The 15,836-nt window shown below is 49.9% G+C and overlaps 1 protein-coding gene across 1 annotated transcript in view; it reads right to left on the minus strand.

Moving 5' to 3' along the window:
* Nucleotides 1–9,283: 9,283 nt before the first annotated feature.
* ilf2 (interleukin enhancer binding factor 2) overlaps nt 9,284–15,836 on the minus strand; it is a 44,354-nt gene continuing 37,801 nt past the window's right edge. The window contains 3 exon segments of the mRNA XM_055631566.1: nt 9,284–9,452; nt 11,058–11,242; nt 13,362–13,452. Of these exon segments, the coding sequence (XP_055487541.1) occupies nt 11,094–11,242; nt 13,362–13,452 (240 nt within the window). The 3' untranslated portion in view covers nt 9,284–9,452; nt 11,058–11,093.

Raw genomic sequence — 15,836 nt, forward strand, 5'->3', positions numbered from 1 at the left:
CCTCCCTGCTCCTATACTCACACCCTCTATGGCAAGAATGTCTTTCCTCAGATTAGGAGACCAAAAACTGTACGCAATACTCCAGGTGTGGTTCACAAAGACCCTGTACAACTGCAGTAGAACCTCCCTGCTCCTATACTCAAATCCTCTATGGCAAGAATGTCCTTTCCTCAGATTAGGAGACCAAAACTGTACGCAATACTCCAGGTGTGGTCTCACCAAGACCCTGTACAACTGCAGTAGAACCTCCCTGCTCCTTCCTATACTCAAATCCTGATCACAGTGAATGGCGAATGGTGCAGGCTCGAAGGGGCTGAATGGCCTCTACTCCTGCACCTATTGTCTATGTTTCTATTGCACTTTATCTGATTATTTCTGTGTATATCGAACTGTGAGCTGTTCTGCAATTTTGTTTACGATATTCTGTTGTGCAGAAGCAAAGCAAGAATTTCAATTGTCCTATCTGGGCCACATGACAATAAACTTTCTAGACTTGACTCGAAACCAGTTGGAATCATCCGAGTTGTTATGGTAAATGCGATGTTGCTCTGATTGAGTGAGGGACTGATTTATGGCCTGTAGTCAGGGTTCAAGATTTAATACGCAGGAGGAAAGATTGGGCAACTCAACCTCGCTGTTACTGGCAGAGGATAGAGGTCTTAATTAATTTACTCAAGGGACGAACATAAAAATAATGTTCGCTAGGAGCGACAAGGGAGTTAGGGGACATGGAGTCTAGCTGAGCTTAGAGATACAGCGTGGAAACAGGGCCCACTAAATCCGCGCTGACCAGCAGGCAGCATTTGTAAAGAACATGGGTGTTACTCCAGCACTCTGTGAAACGTAACCTATGCAGGTTCTCCACACAGATGCTGCCTGTCCCGCTGAGTTACTCCAGCACTCTGTGAAACGTCACCTATCCATGTTCTCCACACAGATGCTGCCTGACCCGCTGAGTTACTCCAGCACTCTGTGAAACGTCACCTATCCATGTTCTCACACAGATGCTGCCTGACCCGCTGAGTTACTCCAGCACTCTGTGAAACGTCACCTATCCATGTTCCCCACAGATGCTGCCTGACCCGCTGAGTTATGGTGCAGCAGCATCTATGGAGCAAAGGGGTTGGACAGGCTAGATTCTTAAGGGGTTGGACAGGCTAGATGCAGGAAGATTGTTCCCGATGTTAGGGAAGTCCAGGACAAGGGGTCACAGCTTAAGGATAAGGGGGAAATCCTTTAAAACCGAGATGAGAAGAACTTTTTTTCACACAGAGAGCGGTGAATCTCTGGAACTCTCTGCCACAGAGGGTAGTTGAGGCCAGTTCGTTGGCTATATTTAAGAGGGAGTTAGATGTGGCCCTTGTGGCTAAGGGGATCAGGGGGTATGGAGAGAAGGCAGGTACAGGATACTGAGTTGGATGATCAGCCATGATCATATTGAATGGCGGTGCAGGCTCGAAGGGCCGAATGGCCTACTCCTGCACCTAATTTCTATGTTTCTATGTTTCTAAAGGAAATAGGCAACGTTTCGGGCCGAAACCCTTCTGGAAATAGGCAACGTTTCGGGCCGAAACCCGGAAGGGTTTCGACCCGAAACGTTACCTATTTCCTTAGTTCCATAGATGCTGCTGCACCCGCTGAGTTACTCCAGCACTCTGTGAAACGTCACCTATCCATGTTCTCCACAGGTGCTGCCTGACCCGCTGAGTTACTCCAGCACTCTGTGAAACGTCACCTATCCATGTTCTCCACAGATGCTGCCTGACCCGCTGAGTTACTCCAGCACTCTGTGCCTTATTTCGTAGACCAGCATCTGCAGCTTAGCTTAGTTTAGAGATACAGCGTGGGAAACAGGCCCTTCGGCCCATTGAGTCCGTGCCTATTCAATCACCAGTACACTAGTTCAATCACGCACGTCTTTCGGGCGCGGGAGGAGACGGGGGAACATCGGGTCACGGGAAGAGAACGTGCAAACTCCGTACAGACAGCGCCCGTAGTCGGGATCGAACCCGGGTCTCTGGCGCTGTGAGGCCGCAACAGGCGGGCAGAGGGAGGGGTGGTAATTAAATAGCCCCCTCCAAAGAGTGTCCCACATAGGAAACCTGAACGGAGACCTCTGGAGACTTTGCGCCCCACCCAAGGTTTCCGTGCGGTTCCCGGAGGTTTTCGTCAGTCTCCACTACCTGCAACCTCCGGCAACCACCTGCAACCTCCGGGAACCTCAGGCGCAAAGTCTCCAGAGGTTTTCGTTCATGTTTCCTAAGTGGGACAGGGACATTAGGGTAACACGAGGAAAGCAGCCTTGTGCTCTGCATCATGGAATGATAGGGGCAACATGTTAAATTAGGAGATGCTGCCACCTGGTGGGATAGAAATGTTCCTGCCGTCTCCAACTATCATAAAGAGACAATGAGACAATGAGAAGAACCTTTTTCACCATAGTAAGCGATTGGTCGGACCAGGATTAGATGTGTGTATAAAAGTGGCAGAAGGCCGGTCGGGATCTGAGTTGGGATGATCAGACCCATGATCATCTGAATGGCGACGGTGCAGGCTGGCAAGGGCGAATGGCCTCTACTCCTCACCTAATTTCTATGTTTCTACTAATATGGCAGATTCCAAAACAAAGATCCTGGCGGGATCGAAACATAGACAATCAGGGGCAGGTGAGTAGGGGAAATTCCGGCCTTTTTTTCGAGCCGGCTCCCGCCATGTCATATTATCAGTGCTGTCATGGCTGCACAACTCAGTTCCCCATACACATATCTCCATATCCGCCTGCGTCCCATATGCCACCTGCCCCATCTGAGTTACTCGGTGCCTAATTAGCCCATATTCGTGTAAGACCCAGCTCTGATCGCTTAGTTAGTTAGATTGTTACAGTGAGTGGGGAAAAGTGCAGAGTTCGCTGCCGCTCGATATCCATACTTTCAATCGACTCTTACCTCGCTAGTTCCATCTAGATGTTTTGGGGCGTGTGGCTGTCGGGGGGAAAATAGTTTTCCTCATCTCGGTCCAAAATATTTCCCAGCTTATCCTTAAACTGATGTGGCACGATATGTGTTGCTGGACTGTCCGACCAACATCGGGACAATCTTCTGAGGGCTGCCTGTCCAACCCCTTAAGGAAGTTTATCAATATTCTATAAGATTCGGAGACAGTCTCTCAATCGGTGCGCCCAGTATATACGTGCGGTTCCTGTCGTGTTTCTCAATGATATAGGCAGTGAGTCCAGTGTGAACGATTGATGAACCGCAGTCCGGGTAGCTCAGGCCATCTGGCAGAAGTATGCAGGTGTCCTAAGTGTGAGGGGGCATTGGGAGTAACACGAGGAAAGCAGTGCCTTGTGCCGGCGCACTGGACGATACTGATAGGATTCAAGACACTAACTCTGGAGATGCTAGGTATCAATGGGAGGGAACAGTGCTGGTGACTGCAACTTAGATAAGCTTTTCGGGGGTGCAATGAGTATTGTGACGGTTTTTCACAAAGAGGGGTTGGTGAATCTAGGCAACTCTCTAGCCACAGTTGTGAGGGTTCTCATTGAGACCTGTAAGTGGGACATGCAGTAGGGGGGTCGTTGTGCCGCCCTACAGTTAGATCAAATCCGCGTATTGGCAGGAAGGAAGGTGCGGGAAGAATGAGTCTGGATGATCAGCCATCGAATTGCATGCACCTGCAGCAAGTCAATTCAATCGAATGAGCATAGCTTGTATCACACTGTTCTTGTTTCTAGCATACAATCACAGTGTTGAACAAAGATCTTAGACTACTCGGAACAACGCATTCGGAGGTGCGTAGGGTAGACGGTATGCCCTTGGGCCTGTACCGTATTGTGCAGTATGGACGAAAAAAGGCACAACAGAGGAATGCTGGGGCTGCCTCTTCCAACCCCTCTGCGCTAGCCACATAGGGATGGTGAATCGTCATAAGCTATAGCAAACGGATAACTGTGTGTGTGCGCAACTACTTCTGGATTCTGTTGTACAGATCACAATCTATGTAAACGCGTGCATCGTGTTTCCTATTCTCAGGATGTGTGATCGGCCCTGGTATGCTTTGTGGGTGACCCTTGTCCCAATTCCCAACATTGTGAATGTCATGCATGTCAGTTTGTCAACCGCTAAGGACTGGTAAGTTTCTGTGCGATACACCTCAATTTCGGGGTGGGCGCGGAAGTATGGAGTCTGACTTGCATGAAAATCTGAGTCTGTGGAATCAGTCTGGTGAAACGGATATCCTGACTTCCCCCTAGGGTTTTAAATGTCTTTCCTCAGGGTGGAATGGTCTTCCTTCCAAATCCGCACAGGCCGTGGTCCACCGGGACCCTGTACAACTGGTGCTGAACCTCGCAGGTGATGCTACACTTGTCGTTTTGTGGATGCATGCTCGACTACCATGCACTTGTTCACGACTGCCGGTCTTTTGCTACGTTAATGAATGGTGATACATGACAACCAGTCTAGTTGCATCTCGTGCTCTAGATGAATCGGCCACCATTCGGTTGCTCATCTAGCAAATTGGTCATCCAAAAGGGAGGTCATGGGGGATGTACGTCTGCAGCAGCTGAGGAAACACAACCGCCCACAGTGCCGCAATAAACAAAGAGTGAGCGCATCTATTTCCCGTCCGGCCAGCACAGGAAACTGTGGAGGAGTCACTGTGTGGATGTCGATGTAAAAATGATTTGTGGGTATCCTCCTTTTGGTCGAGTGTTGCAAAACTTGGATAATACGTGGGGATGATATATACGGTCTCCTCCGTTAACTCCCTGTCAATGCTTCCCTTCCCGCATGAACCAGCCCTACCCGGGCACTTTCCCGGTGCAACCGCAGGAGGATGTGACCCTTTAGTTTTACCCCGCTCCCTCGACTCCTGTCAGCTTCACCGCGCAGTCGTGCCAAGGTCCGAAGCGTATCACCTGTATCCCCCCCAAACCTCCCCATACATCAGTCTGCCACTCTAGCCCAGGTCAACTGACCGAAATCGGGTGACTAAGCTTACGCATCAATAGACAAGCTGCACCGAAAAGAAATATCGCTCCAGCGCGCATTAACTACATCATCGATCTTCACAGATCGTAGCAAGCTTCAATCACACACGGACATTAGCCCGCAATCTCTCTCTATGTACCAAGGAGTCGTTCTCCCCTGCGCAAAAGTGCGGAGCAGGCACTGAGTAGTGGGGGGAGGATAGCTGCACCTCATATACCATATCTCCCACCACTGCACGACTAGCGGCATAACGGTCTGGTCCTCCGCAACCGTTTGCTCCTGCTGTCTCCTCCCCTTACCAGCTTACACACCGCCTCCCGGCAGAGCACTGCTCAGAATTCCCCCCCCAAGGGAACTCAGTCTTGAAGTCCCTGTTCTCGACTCGCCCTCGGACTCTATAGCAAAGGTCCACTCAGCAGATGCGCCAGGTGGACCCGCTGAGTTCTACAGCATTTCGTCTAACCTTATGATTAACAGATCGTACTGCTAAGGATGATAGAAGAGGGCAGACAACGGAGGAGCGATCAGCTGGAGGGTTGACGGCGAAACAGATAAGAGGACGCACAAGACCTTACACAAGTCCCCCAAGTCTCCCTTCCGCAAAGAACGCGCAACAGCTGGCCAGTCCTTGTAATGCGGACGGTGTGACAAAGGTTCACCTGCATCTCCTCCAACCTCATCTACTGCATCCGCTGCTCTAGATGTCAGCTGATCTACATCGGGGAGACTAAGCGGAGGTTGGGCGATCGTTTTCTCCGAACACCTCCGCTCAGTCCGCAATAACCAACCTGAACCCCGGTGGCTCAGCACTTCAACTCCCCCTCCCATTCCCAATCCGACCTCTCTGTCCTGGGTCTCCTCCATTGCCAGAGTGAGCAACACCGGAAATTGGAGGAACAGCACCTCATATTCCGCCTGGGTTGCTTGCGTCCTGATGGCATTAACGTTGAATTCTCCCAGATTCAGATTCAGATTCAATTTTAATTGTCATTGTCAGTGTACAGTACAGAGACAACGAAATGCATTTAGCATCTCCCTGGAAGAGCGACATAGCACATGATTTGAATAAATAATAATAGGTGTCCGGGGGGGGGGGTGGTGATTGGCAGTCACCGAGGTACGTTGTTGAGTAATTTTGCTAGCCCTTGCCGTCTCCTCCCCTTCCTTAACCCTCGAGCTGTCTCCTCCCATCCCCTCGCCCTCGCCCTCCTCCCTTTTTCCTTCCATCTCCCCCCCCCCCCCATCAGACTGAAGAAGGGTTTCGGCCCGAAACTTCGCCTATTTCCTTCGCTCCATAGATGCTGCTGCACCCGCTGAGTTTCTCCAGCAATTATGTGTACCTTCAAGACTCCATTGTAGTTCAGAGCTTATTTGAGGTTGTAGTGTTTAATAGCCTGATGGCTGTGGGGAAGTAGCTGCTCCTGAACCTGGACGTTGCAGTCTTCAGGCTCCTGTACCTTCTTCCTGATGGCAGGGGTGAGACAAGAGCGTGTGGCCAGGGTGTGGTGTGCGTCTCTTGACGATGCTGGCTGCCGTTGGGAGGCAGCAACTCCGAATTGTGAAAATTATAATGAAGGCGAGCGGATTTTAATATGTCAGAGTGAGGCCCAGCGCACACTGGAGGAACGGCACCTCATAGAAACATAGAAAATAGGTGCAGGAGGCCATTCAGCCCATCCAGCCAGCACCATTGTGATCATCCCCTATCAATAACCCGTGCCTGCCTTCTCCCCATATCCCTCGACTCCACCAGCCCCAAGAGCTCTATCTAACTCTCTTAAATCCATCCAGTGATTTGGCCTCCACTGCCCTCTGTGGCAGGGAATTCCACAAACTCACAACTCTCTGGGTGATAAAGCTTTTTCTCACCTCAGTCTTAAATGACCTCCCCTTTATTCTAAGACTGTGTGTGGCCCCTGGTTCTGGACTCGCCCAACATTGGGAACATTTTTCCTGCATCTAGCTTGTCCAGTCCTTTTATAATTTTATACGTTTCTCAAAGATCCACCTCCCCTCCCCCCCCCTCCCCCTCATCCATCTAAACTCCAGTGAATACAAGCCTAGTCTTTTCAATCTTTCCTCATATGACTCGCTAGTTTGTACTCGCTAGAATTTAGAAGATTGAGGGGGGGATCTTAATGAAACTTACAAAATTCTTAAAGGGTTAGACAGGCTAGATGCAGGAAGATTGTTCCCGATGTTGGGGAAGTCCAGAACAAGGGGTCACAGTTTAAGGATAAGGGGGAAATCTTTTAGGACCGAGATGAGGAAAACATTTTTCACACACACACACACACACATAGAGTGGTGAATCTCTGGAATTCTCTCCCGCAGAAGGTAGTTGAGGCCACAGTTCATTGACTATATTTAAGAGGGAGTTAGATGTGGCCCTTGTGGCTAAAGGGATCAGGGGGTATGGAGAGAAGGCAGGTACAGGGTCTTGGTGAGACCACACCTGGAGTATTGCGTACAGTTTTGGTCTCCAAATCTGAGGAAAGACATTCTTGCCATAGAGGGAGTACAGAGAAGGTTCACCAGACTGATTCCTGGGATGGCAGGACTTTCATATGAGGAAAGACTGGATAGACTCGGCTTGTACTCGCTAGAATTTAGAAGATTGAGGGGGGATCTTATAGAAACTTACAAAATTCTTAAGGGGTTGGACAGGCTAGATGCAGGAAGATTGTTCCCGATGTTGGGGAAGTCCAGAACAAAGGGCCACACAGTTTAAGGATAAGGGGGAAATCTTTTAGGACCGAGATGAGGAAAACATTTTTCACACAGAGAGTGGTGAATCTGTGGAATTTTCTCCCGCAGAAGGTAGTTGAGGCCACACAGTTCATTGACTATATTTAAGAGGGAGTTAGATGTGGCCCTTGTGGCTAAAGGGATCAGGGGGTATGGAGAGAAGGCAGGTACGGGATACTGAGTTGGATGATCAGCCATGATCGTATTGAATGGCGGTGCAGGCTCGAAGGGCCTCTACTCCTGCACCTATTGTCTATGTTTTCTATGACAGTCCCGCCATCCCAGGGATCAATCTCGTGAACCTAATTTGCATCTAGTTTGTCCAGTCCTTTTATTTTTTATTTCAGATGGGCAAATTCCGCCCCAGTGGTATGAACATTGACTTCTCTAACTTGCTCTCTCTCTCTCTCTCTCTCTCCATCCCCCTTCCCAGTTCTCCCACCAGCCGGACTGCTCCCAATTATATTTTATCTGCTTACTTTGTACTCATCTTCTCCTGGCTAATTTCATCTATTCTACATTTGCCTTTTGATGTCTTTTTTTCACACCTTACCCATCCATATCTCTGTGTTTCCCTCTCCCTTGACTCTCAGTCTGAATCGCTGGATGGATTTAAGAGAGAGTTAGATGGAGCTCGAGGGGCTAATGGAATCAATAGACAACAGATGCAGGAGTAGGCCATTCGGCCCTTCGAGCCAGCACCGCCATTCAACGTGATCATGGCTGATCATCCTCAATCAGTACCCCGTTCCTGCCTTCTCCCCATATCCCCCTGATTCCCCTATCTTTAAGAGCCCTATCTAGCTCTCTCTTGAAAGCATCCAGAGAACCGGCCTCCACCAGAGGCAGAGAATTCCACAGACTCACCACTCTCTGTGAGAAAAAGTGTTTCCTCGCCTCCGTTCTAAATTGCTTACTCCTTATTCTTAAACTGTATGTGTGTGTGGCCCCTGGTTCTGGACTCCCCCAACATCGGGAACATGTTTCCCGCCTCTAGCGTGTCCAAGCCCTTAACAATCTTATATGTTTCGATGAGATCCTCTCTCATCCTTCTTTAACTCAAGAGTGTATCAAGGGATATGGGGAGAAGGCAGGCACGGGTTATTGATTGGGGACGATCAGCCATGATCACAATGAATGGCGGTGCTGGCTCGAAGGGCCGAATGGCCTCCTCCCGGCACCTGTTTTCTATGTTTCTATGACCCGAAACGTCACCCGTTACTTCTCGCCTGAACCGCCGAGTTACTCCAGTACTTTGTGTCTTTCCTTTGGTCAACCGGCATCTGCAGTTCCTTGTTTTCTCCCAGTATAACTCGGCCAGCCTTGTCGGTGCCCGCATGGGGAGAGAAAGGCCTGTTGCCAGCTCCAGCTCTGTGACTGTAGTCCGGCTGTCGACATGTCCACATGGGATGGGATTCCTTCTCTCCAGAGACGCTGCCTGTCCCGCTGAGTTAGTTACCCCAGCATTTTGTGCTCTATCTACAAGACAACTGCTGCCCCATTATAGAGTCCTCCAACCATGTTACTGACAGACGAGAAAATTGAAATGAAAGAAAGGCTTTATTGCAAATTGAACGAACTACAAAAATAACACGATGAGTAGGGTTAAAAAGTAACAAACGGTTGAGGTGGAAGCTGATCCGGTACCAGGAACGGCGTGTGTTTGTGTGCGTGTGTTGGCCGACTGTATCTCAGCTCCTGGGGACTGATCTGAAAGAGAAAGGAAAGCCAAAAACATGGGGGGGGGGGGGGGGGGGGGGGAGAGGAAAAAAAAAAAACTTTAGATGTCTCTGATGTTCAGAGCATATTGTGCACCACTCTATACTGCACACACGTGGTCAATTTACAGAATAGCAAGCTTACAGAGATTAAAGTCTTCATATGAAAGTCCAGGACAAGGGGTCACAGCTTAAGGATAAGGGGGAAATCCTTTAAAACTGAGATGAGAAGAACTTTTTTCACACCGAGAGTGGTGAATCTCTGGAACTCTCTGCCACAGAAGGTAGTTGAGGCCACAGTTCATTGGCTATATTTAAGAGGGAGTTAGATGTGGCCCTTGTGGCTAAAGGGATCAGGGGGTATGGAGAGAAGGCAGGGATGGGATACTGAGTTGGATGATCAGCCATGATCATATTGAATGGCAGTGCAGGCTCGAAGGGCCGAATGGCCTCTACTCCTGCACCTAATTTCTATGTCTATGTTTCTATAATGATGCCACGAGGTGCCATGCCAGATGTGGCTGGGCTTGTACACTCTGGAGTGTAAAAGGATGAGAGGGGATCTTATTGAAACATATAAAATTGTTGAGAGTTTGGACATGCTAGAGGCAGGAGACACGTTCCCGATGTTGGGGGAGTCCACAGAACCAGGGGCCACACACACAGTTCAATGCGATCATGGCTGATCATCCCCAATCAGTACCCCGTTCCTGCCTTCTCCCCATATCCCCTGACTCCGCTATCTTTACGAGCCCTATCTAGCTCTCTCTTGAAAGCATCCAGAGAACCAGCCTCCACCGCCCTCTGGAGGCAGAGAATTCCACAGACTCACAACTCTCTGTTAGAAAAAGTGTTTCCTCGTCTCCGTTCTAAATGGCCGACCCCTTATTCTTAAACTGTGTGTGAGGCCCCTGGTTCTGGACTCCCCCAACATCGGGAACATGTTTAAGAAGGAACTGCAGATGCTGGAAAATCGAAGGTACACAAAAAAGCTGGAGAAACTCAGCGGGTGCAGCAGCATCTATGGAGGGAAGGAAATAGGCAACGTTTCGGGCTGAAACCCTTCTTCAGACATCGGGAACATGTTTCCTGCCTCTAGCGTGTCCAAATCCTTAACAATCTTATAATTTTCAATGATATCCCCTCTCATCCTTTTAATCTCCAGAGTGTACAAGCCCACAGCCGCTCCATTCTCTCAGCATATGACAGTCCCGCCATCCCGGGAATTAATATGACAGTCCCGCCATCCCTACCCTCAATAAGATCCCCTCTCATCCTTCTAAACATAGAAACATAGAAATTAGGTGCAGGAGTAGGCCATTCGGCCCTTTCGAGCATGCACCGCCATTCAATATGATCATGGCTGATCATCCAACTCAGAATTAACCTGGTGAACCTACGCTGCACTCCCTCAATAGCAAGAATGTCCTTCCTAAAGATAGCGGAGTCAGGGGATATGGGGAGAAGTGTGGCCCTTGGTTCTGGACTCCCCCAACAGGCCCTTTACTCCAGCGTTTTGTGTCTGTAAGCTGTAAGCTGTAGCTTGGTGGACGGGACTAAACTAAAAACTGTATGAAGCTGAGAGTATGAATCTGACCAGTAAACCTACTGCTGAATGATGTCCGACATCCCTTCATTCTGTGGTCTCCATGTTCTCCTCTTCCTCCTCTGCTCCCTCTGTTGGCTCGTCCTCTCCTTCCTTCTTCTCGGGAGGCTTCTCGTAGGCCTTCTCAGACGGTGTCACGATCACCCCATCCCAGGTAGACATCTCGACGGCCAGGCCTGGGGAGAGAGCCAGAGTCACATAGCTGGCGCGGGAAACAGGCCCTTCGACCCCCCCCCAAGGTATATCCGGAGAAAAACGAGGAACTGCAGATGCCGGTTGACCAAAGGAAAGGCACAAAGTGCTGGAGTAACTCGCCCGGGACAGGCAGCGTCTCTGGAGAGAAGGCACAAGATCCTTCTTCAGTCACCCGTTCCTTCTCTCCCGACCCGCTGAGTTACTCCAGCACTTTGTGTCTATCTTCAATTTAAAGCAGCACCTGCAGTTCTTCCCTACACAGATGGAGATGGGGGGGGAGGGGGGAGGAACCAGCGGGCAGAGGCGAGAGGGGAAAGATTTAACAGGAACCCAGAGGGGCAACTTCTTCCACATGGATGGCAGTGGTTCTATGCAGCGAGCTGCCAGAGGAGGTCGTTTGGGCAGGTGGGATAGCGATGTTTAAATGACACTTGGACAGGACAGGTTTGCGGTGATAGGGGCCAAACTGCAAAGAGTAGGAGTAAACGGGTCCTTTTCACAATGGCAGGCAGTGACTAGTGGGGTACCGCAAGGCTCAGTGCTGGGACCCCAGCTATTTACGATATATATTAATGATCTGGATGAGGGAATTGAAGCAATATCTCCAAGTTTGCGGATGACACTAAGCTGGGGGGGCAGTGTTAGCTGTGAGGAGGATGCTAGGAGACTGCAAGGTGACTTGGATAGGCTGGGTGTGAGTGGGCAAATGTTTGGCAGATGCAGTATAATGTGGGATAAATGTGAGGTTATCCATTTTGGTGGCAAAAAACAGGAAAGCAGACTATTATCTAAATGGTGGCCGATTGGGAAAGGGGGAGATGCAGCGAGACCTGGGTGTCATGGTACACCAGTCATTGAAAGTAGGCATGCAGGTGCAGCAGGCAGTAAAGAAAGCGAATGGTATGTTAGCTTTCATTGCAAAAGGATTTGAGTATAGGAGCAGGGAGGTTCTACTGCAGTTGTACAGGGTCTTTGTGAGACCACCACACCTGGAGTATTGCGTACAGTTTTGGTCTCCAAATCTGAGGAAGGACATTATTGCCATAGAGGGAGTGCAGAGACGGTTCACCAGACTGATTCCTGGGATGTCAGGACTGTCTTATGAAGAAAGACTGGATAGACTTGGTTTATACTCTCTAGAATTTAGGAGATTGAGAAGGGATCTTATAGAAACTTACAACATTCTTAAGGGGTTGGACAGGCTAGATGCAGGAAGATTGCTCCCGATGTTGGGGAAGTCCAGGACAAGGGGTCACAGCTTAAGGATAAGGGGGAAATCCTTTAAAACGAGATGAGAAGAACTTTTTTCACACAGAGAGTGGTGAATCTCTGGAATTCTCTGCCACAGAGGGTAGTTGAAGCCACAGTTCATTGGCTATATTTAAGAGGGAGTTAGATGTGGCCCTTGTGGCTAAGGGGATCAGGGGGTATGGAGAGAAGGCAGGTACGGGATACTGAGTTGGATGATCAGCCATGATCATATTGAATGGCGGTGCAGGCTCGAAGGGCCGAATGGCCTCTACTCCTGCACCTAATTTCTATGTTTCTATAGGTCCCTGCAAGGGGGGGGGGGGCGAATGTAGTTCCCATGGTGCGTTACTCTCTGCAGAGCCTTCCAGTCCTGGGCAGAGCTGTTCCCAAACCAGATTGTGATGTTTCTAGTCGGGATACTTTCTACAGCCCCAGAGTAGAAGCACTGAAGGATCATCAGAGAGACTCTGAATTTCTTCAGCTGCCTGGATAGGCAATACCTCCAGAATATACCGTTCAATAAAATAGTTGTGTGTGTGTGTGTGTGTGTGTGTGTGTGTGTCTGTGTGCGTGTGTGTGCGTGTGTGTGTGTGTGTGTCTGTGTGTGTGTGTGTGTGTGTGTGTGTGTGCCTGTACGTGTGTCTGTGTGCATGTGCCTGTGTGCATGTGCCCACGGTGAGTTCAGCCGAACGCACTACTCTCTGCAGAGCAGTTCCCAAACCAGAATGTGATGTTTCCAGGCAAGATGCTTTTTCGGACAAGAGGGGAGGGCGGGAGAGAGATAGAGGAGAGAGGCAGTGTAGAAGGGGAGGGAGCGGGAATGGAGAGGCAGGACCGTGCATGACTTACTGCTGGCGTCTCCTTCGAGTCCTAAGATTTTCCGATAGCCGCCGTGGGAGAGAATGCGGACCAGAGTCTGAGCTGTGAAACACACCATGTCCTAGACAAAAAAAAAACTTGGGTGTTACCAGTCAATAGACAACAGGTCCAGGAGTAGAGGCCATTCAGCCCTTCGAGCCAGCACCACCATTCAATGTGATCATGGCTGATCATCCCGAATCAGTACCCCGTTCCTGCCTTCTCCCCATATCCCCTGACTCAGCTATCTTTAAGAGCCCTATTTCGCTCTCTCTTAAAAGCAACCGGCCTCCACCGTCCTCTGAGGCAGAGAATTCCACAGACTCACAACTCCCTGTCTGAAGAAGGGTTTCGGCCCGAAACGTTGCCTTTTTCCTTCGCTCCATAGTTGCTGCTGCACCCGCTGAGTTTCTCCAGCTTTTTTGTGTACCTTCCCTGTGAGAAAAAGTGTTTCCTCATCTCCGTTCTAAATGGCTTACTCCTTATTCTTAAACTGTGTGTGTGTGTGTGTGTGGCCCCTGGTTCTGGATTCCCCCAACATCAGGAACATGTTTCCTGCCTCCAGCGTGTCCAAACCCTTAACAATCTTGTATGTTTCAATAAGATATCCTCTCTCATCCTTCGAAAAGGACGCGCAGTCAAGGACTGGTGTTATAACAAAGCCCCAAACTTTCTATGACAAGAGCCTGTCCCCACCGGTAATGGCGCTGTGAGGCAGCAGCTATCTTGGCGAGATTAATTTTCCCCAGGGCTGCAGTTGAGGCCACAAACTAATCATTCAGGTTGCATGTTGAGAGGGGGGTGTTTTTAATTCTGGGTCCCGCATACAAGAACAGGACTGATTCTCTGCTAGTTACTCTCAAACTGAGGCAGCTATTCTACCGCTGCGCTACTCCGCTCGTATCAAAGGAACGACTCCATTCAAGGACCCGAGCAGTCGTTCCAGGTGCGACAGAGGTTCACCTGCACTTCCTCCAACCTCATCTATTGCATCCGCTGCTCTAGGTGTCGGCTGATCTACATCGGTGAGAGCAAGCGTAGGCTTGGCGATCGTTTCGTCGAACACCTCCGCACGGTCCGCAATAACCTACATGATCTCCCGGTGGCTCAGCACTTCAACTCCCCCTCCCATTCCCAATCCGTCCTGGGCCTCCTCCATGGCCAAAATGAGGACCACCGCAAATTGGGAGGAGCAGCACCTCATATTCCTCTTGGGCAGTCTGCACCCTAGCGGCATGAATATTGAATCCTCCAATTTCCGGTAGTCCTTGCTGTCTCCTCCCCTTCTCCGCTCTCCCTTCCCCTCTTCCTTTCTTCTTCCCGCCTCCCCCCCCACCCTACATCAGTCTGAAGAAGGGTATCGACCCGAAACGTCACCTATATCCTTCGCTCAATAGATGCTGCCTCACCCGCTGAGTTTCTCCAGCATCTTTGTCTACCTTATGATATACAGATCGTACATATATACACACACACACAATCTTATCCAAGTGCAATAATAACAATAAGACTCGCCACATCTTCCCATCCCCCCCATGTCTGCCTTCCGCAAAGACCGCTCCCTCCGCAACTCCCTTGTCAATTCTTCCCTTCCCTCCCGTACCACCCCCTCCCCGCGCACTTTTCGTTGCAAGAAATGCAACACGACAGCGGTCATCAAGAAGGCTCAGCAGCGGCTGCACTTCCTGAGGGTCCTCAGGAAGCACAACCTGGACTCTAACCTGCTGCTGACCTTCTCTACCGCTCGTCCATCGAGAGCCTGCTGACATACTGCATTACAGCATGGTATGGCAGCTGCACCATGGCAGACAGGGAGAGGCTTCAGAGGGTAACCAGGACAGCGCAGAGGATCATTGGCTGCCCTCTCCCCTCCCTGATGGACATCTACACCTCCCGCTGCCTTAGCAGGGCAAAGAAGATCATCAAAGACAGCTCCCATCCTGCGTTTGGACTGTTCGACCTGCTGCCCTCTGGAAGGCGCTATAGGTGCATCAAATCCAGGACAAACAGACTCAGGAATAGTTGCTTTCCGAGAATTATAACTACTATAAATTCAAATTCACACATGCACTGACTACACCGCCCAACACGGACTTCCATCTGTATATATGTACATATGTATATCGCGCCGCAGAATTTGTGCACCTATCCCCCCCCCCCCCCCCATCTCCCTTCTGTTTTTTTCTGTTTCTTGTTTTTTGTGCTAAATTGTATGTATGCACTGAGTACGAGCAGCTTTCAGTTTCACTGTACATGTATAGTGACAATAAATGGCATATCTATATCTATATCTATCTACCTGTCTCTTCACCTCCCCCCCTCAAGGCATAAACATTGCCTTCTCCAATTTCAGGTAGCCCTTGCTGTCTCCACCCCTTCTCAGCTCTCCCTCGGCCCTCTTGCTCCTCCTCTTCCTTCCTCCTTTCTTCTTCCCGCCCCCACCCTACATCAGTCTGAAGAAGGGTT

This window comes from Leucoraja erinacea, unplaced genomic scaffold, assembly GCF_028641065.1.
Source record: "Leucoraja erinacea ecotype New England unplaced genomic scaffold, Leri_hhj_1 Leri_805S, whole genome shotgun sequence".
Lineage (NCBI taxonomy): Eukaryota > Metazoa > Chordata > Chondrichthyes > Rajiformes > Rajidae > Leucoraja > Leucoraja erinaceus.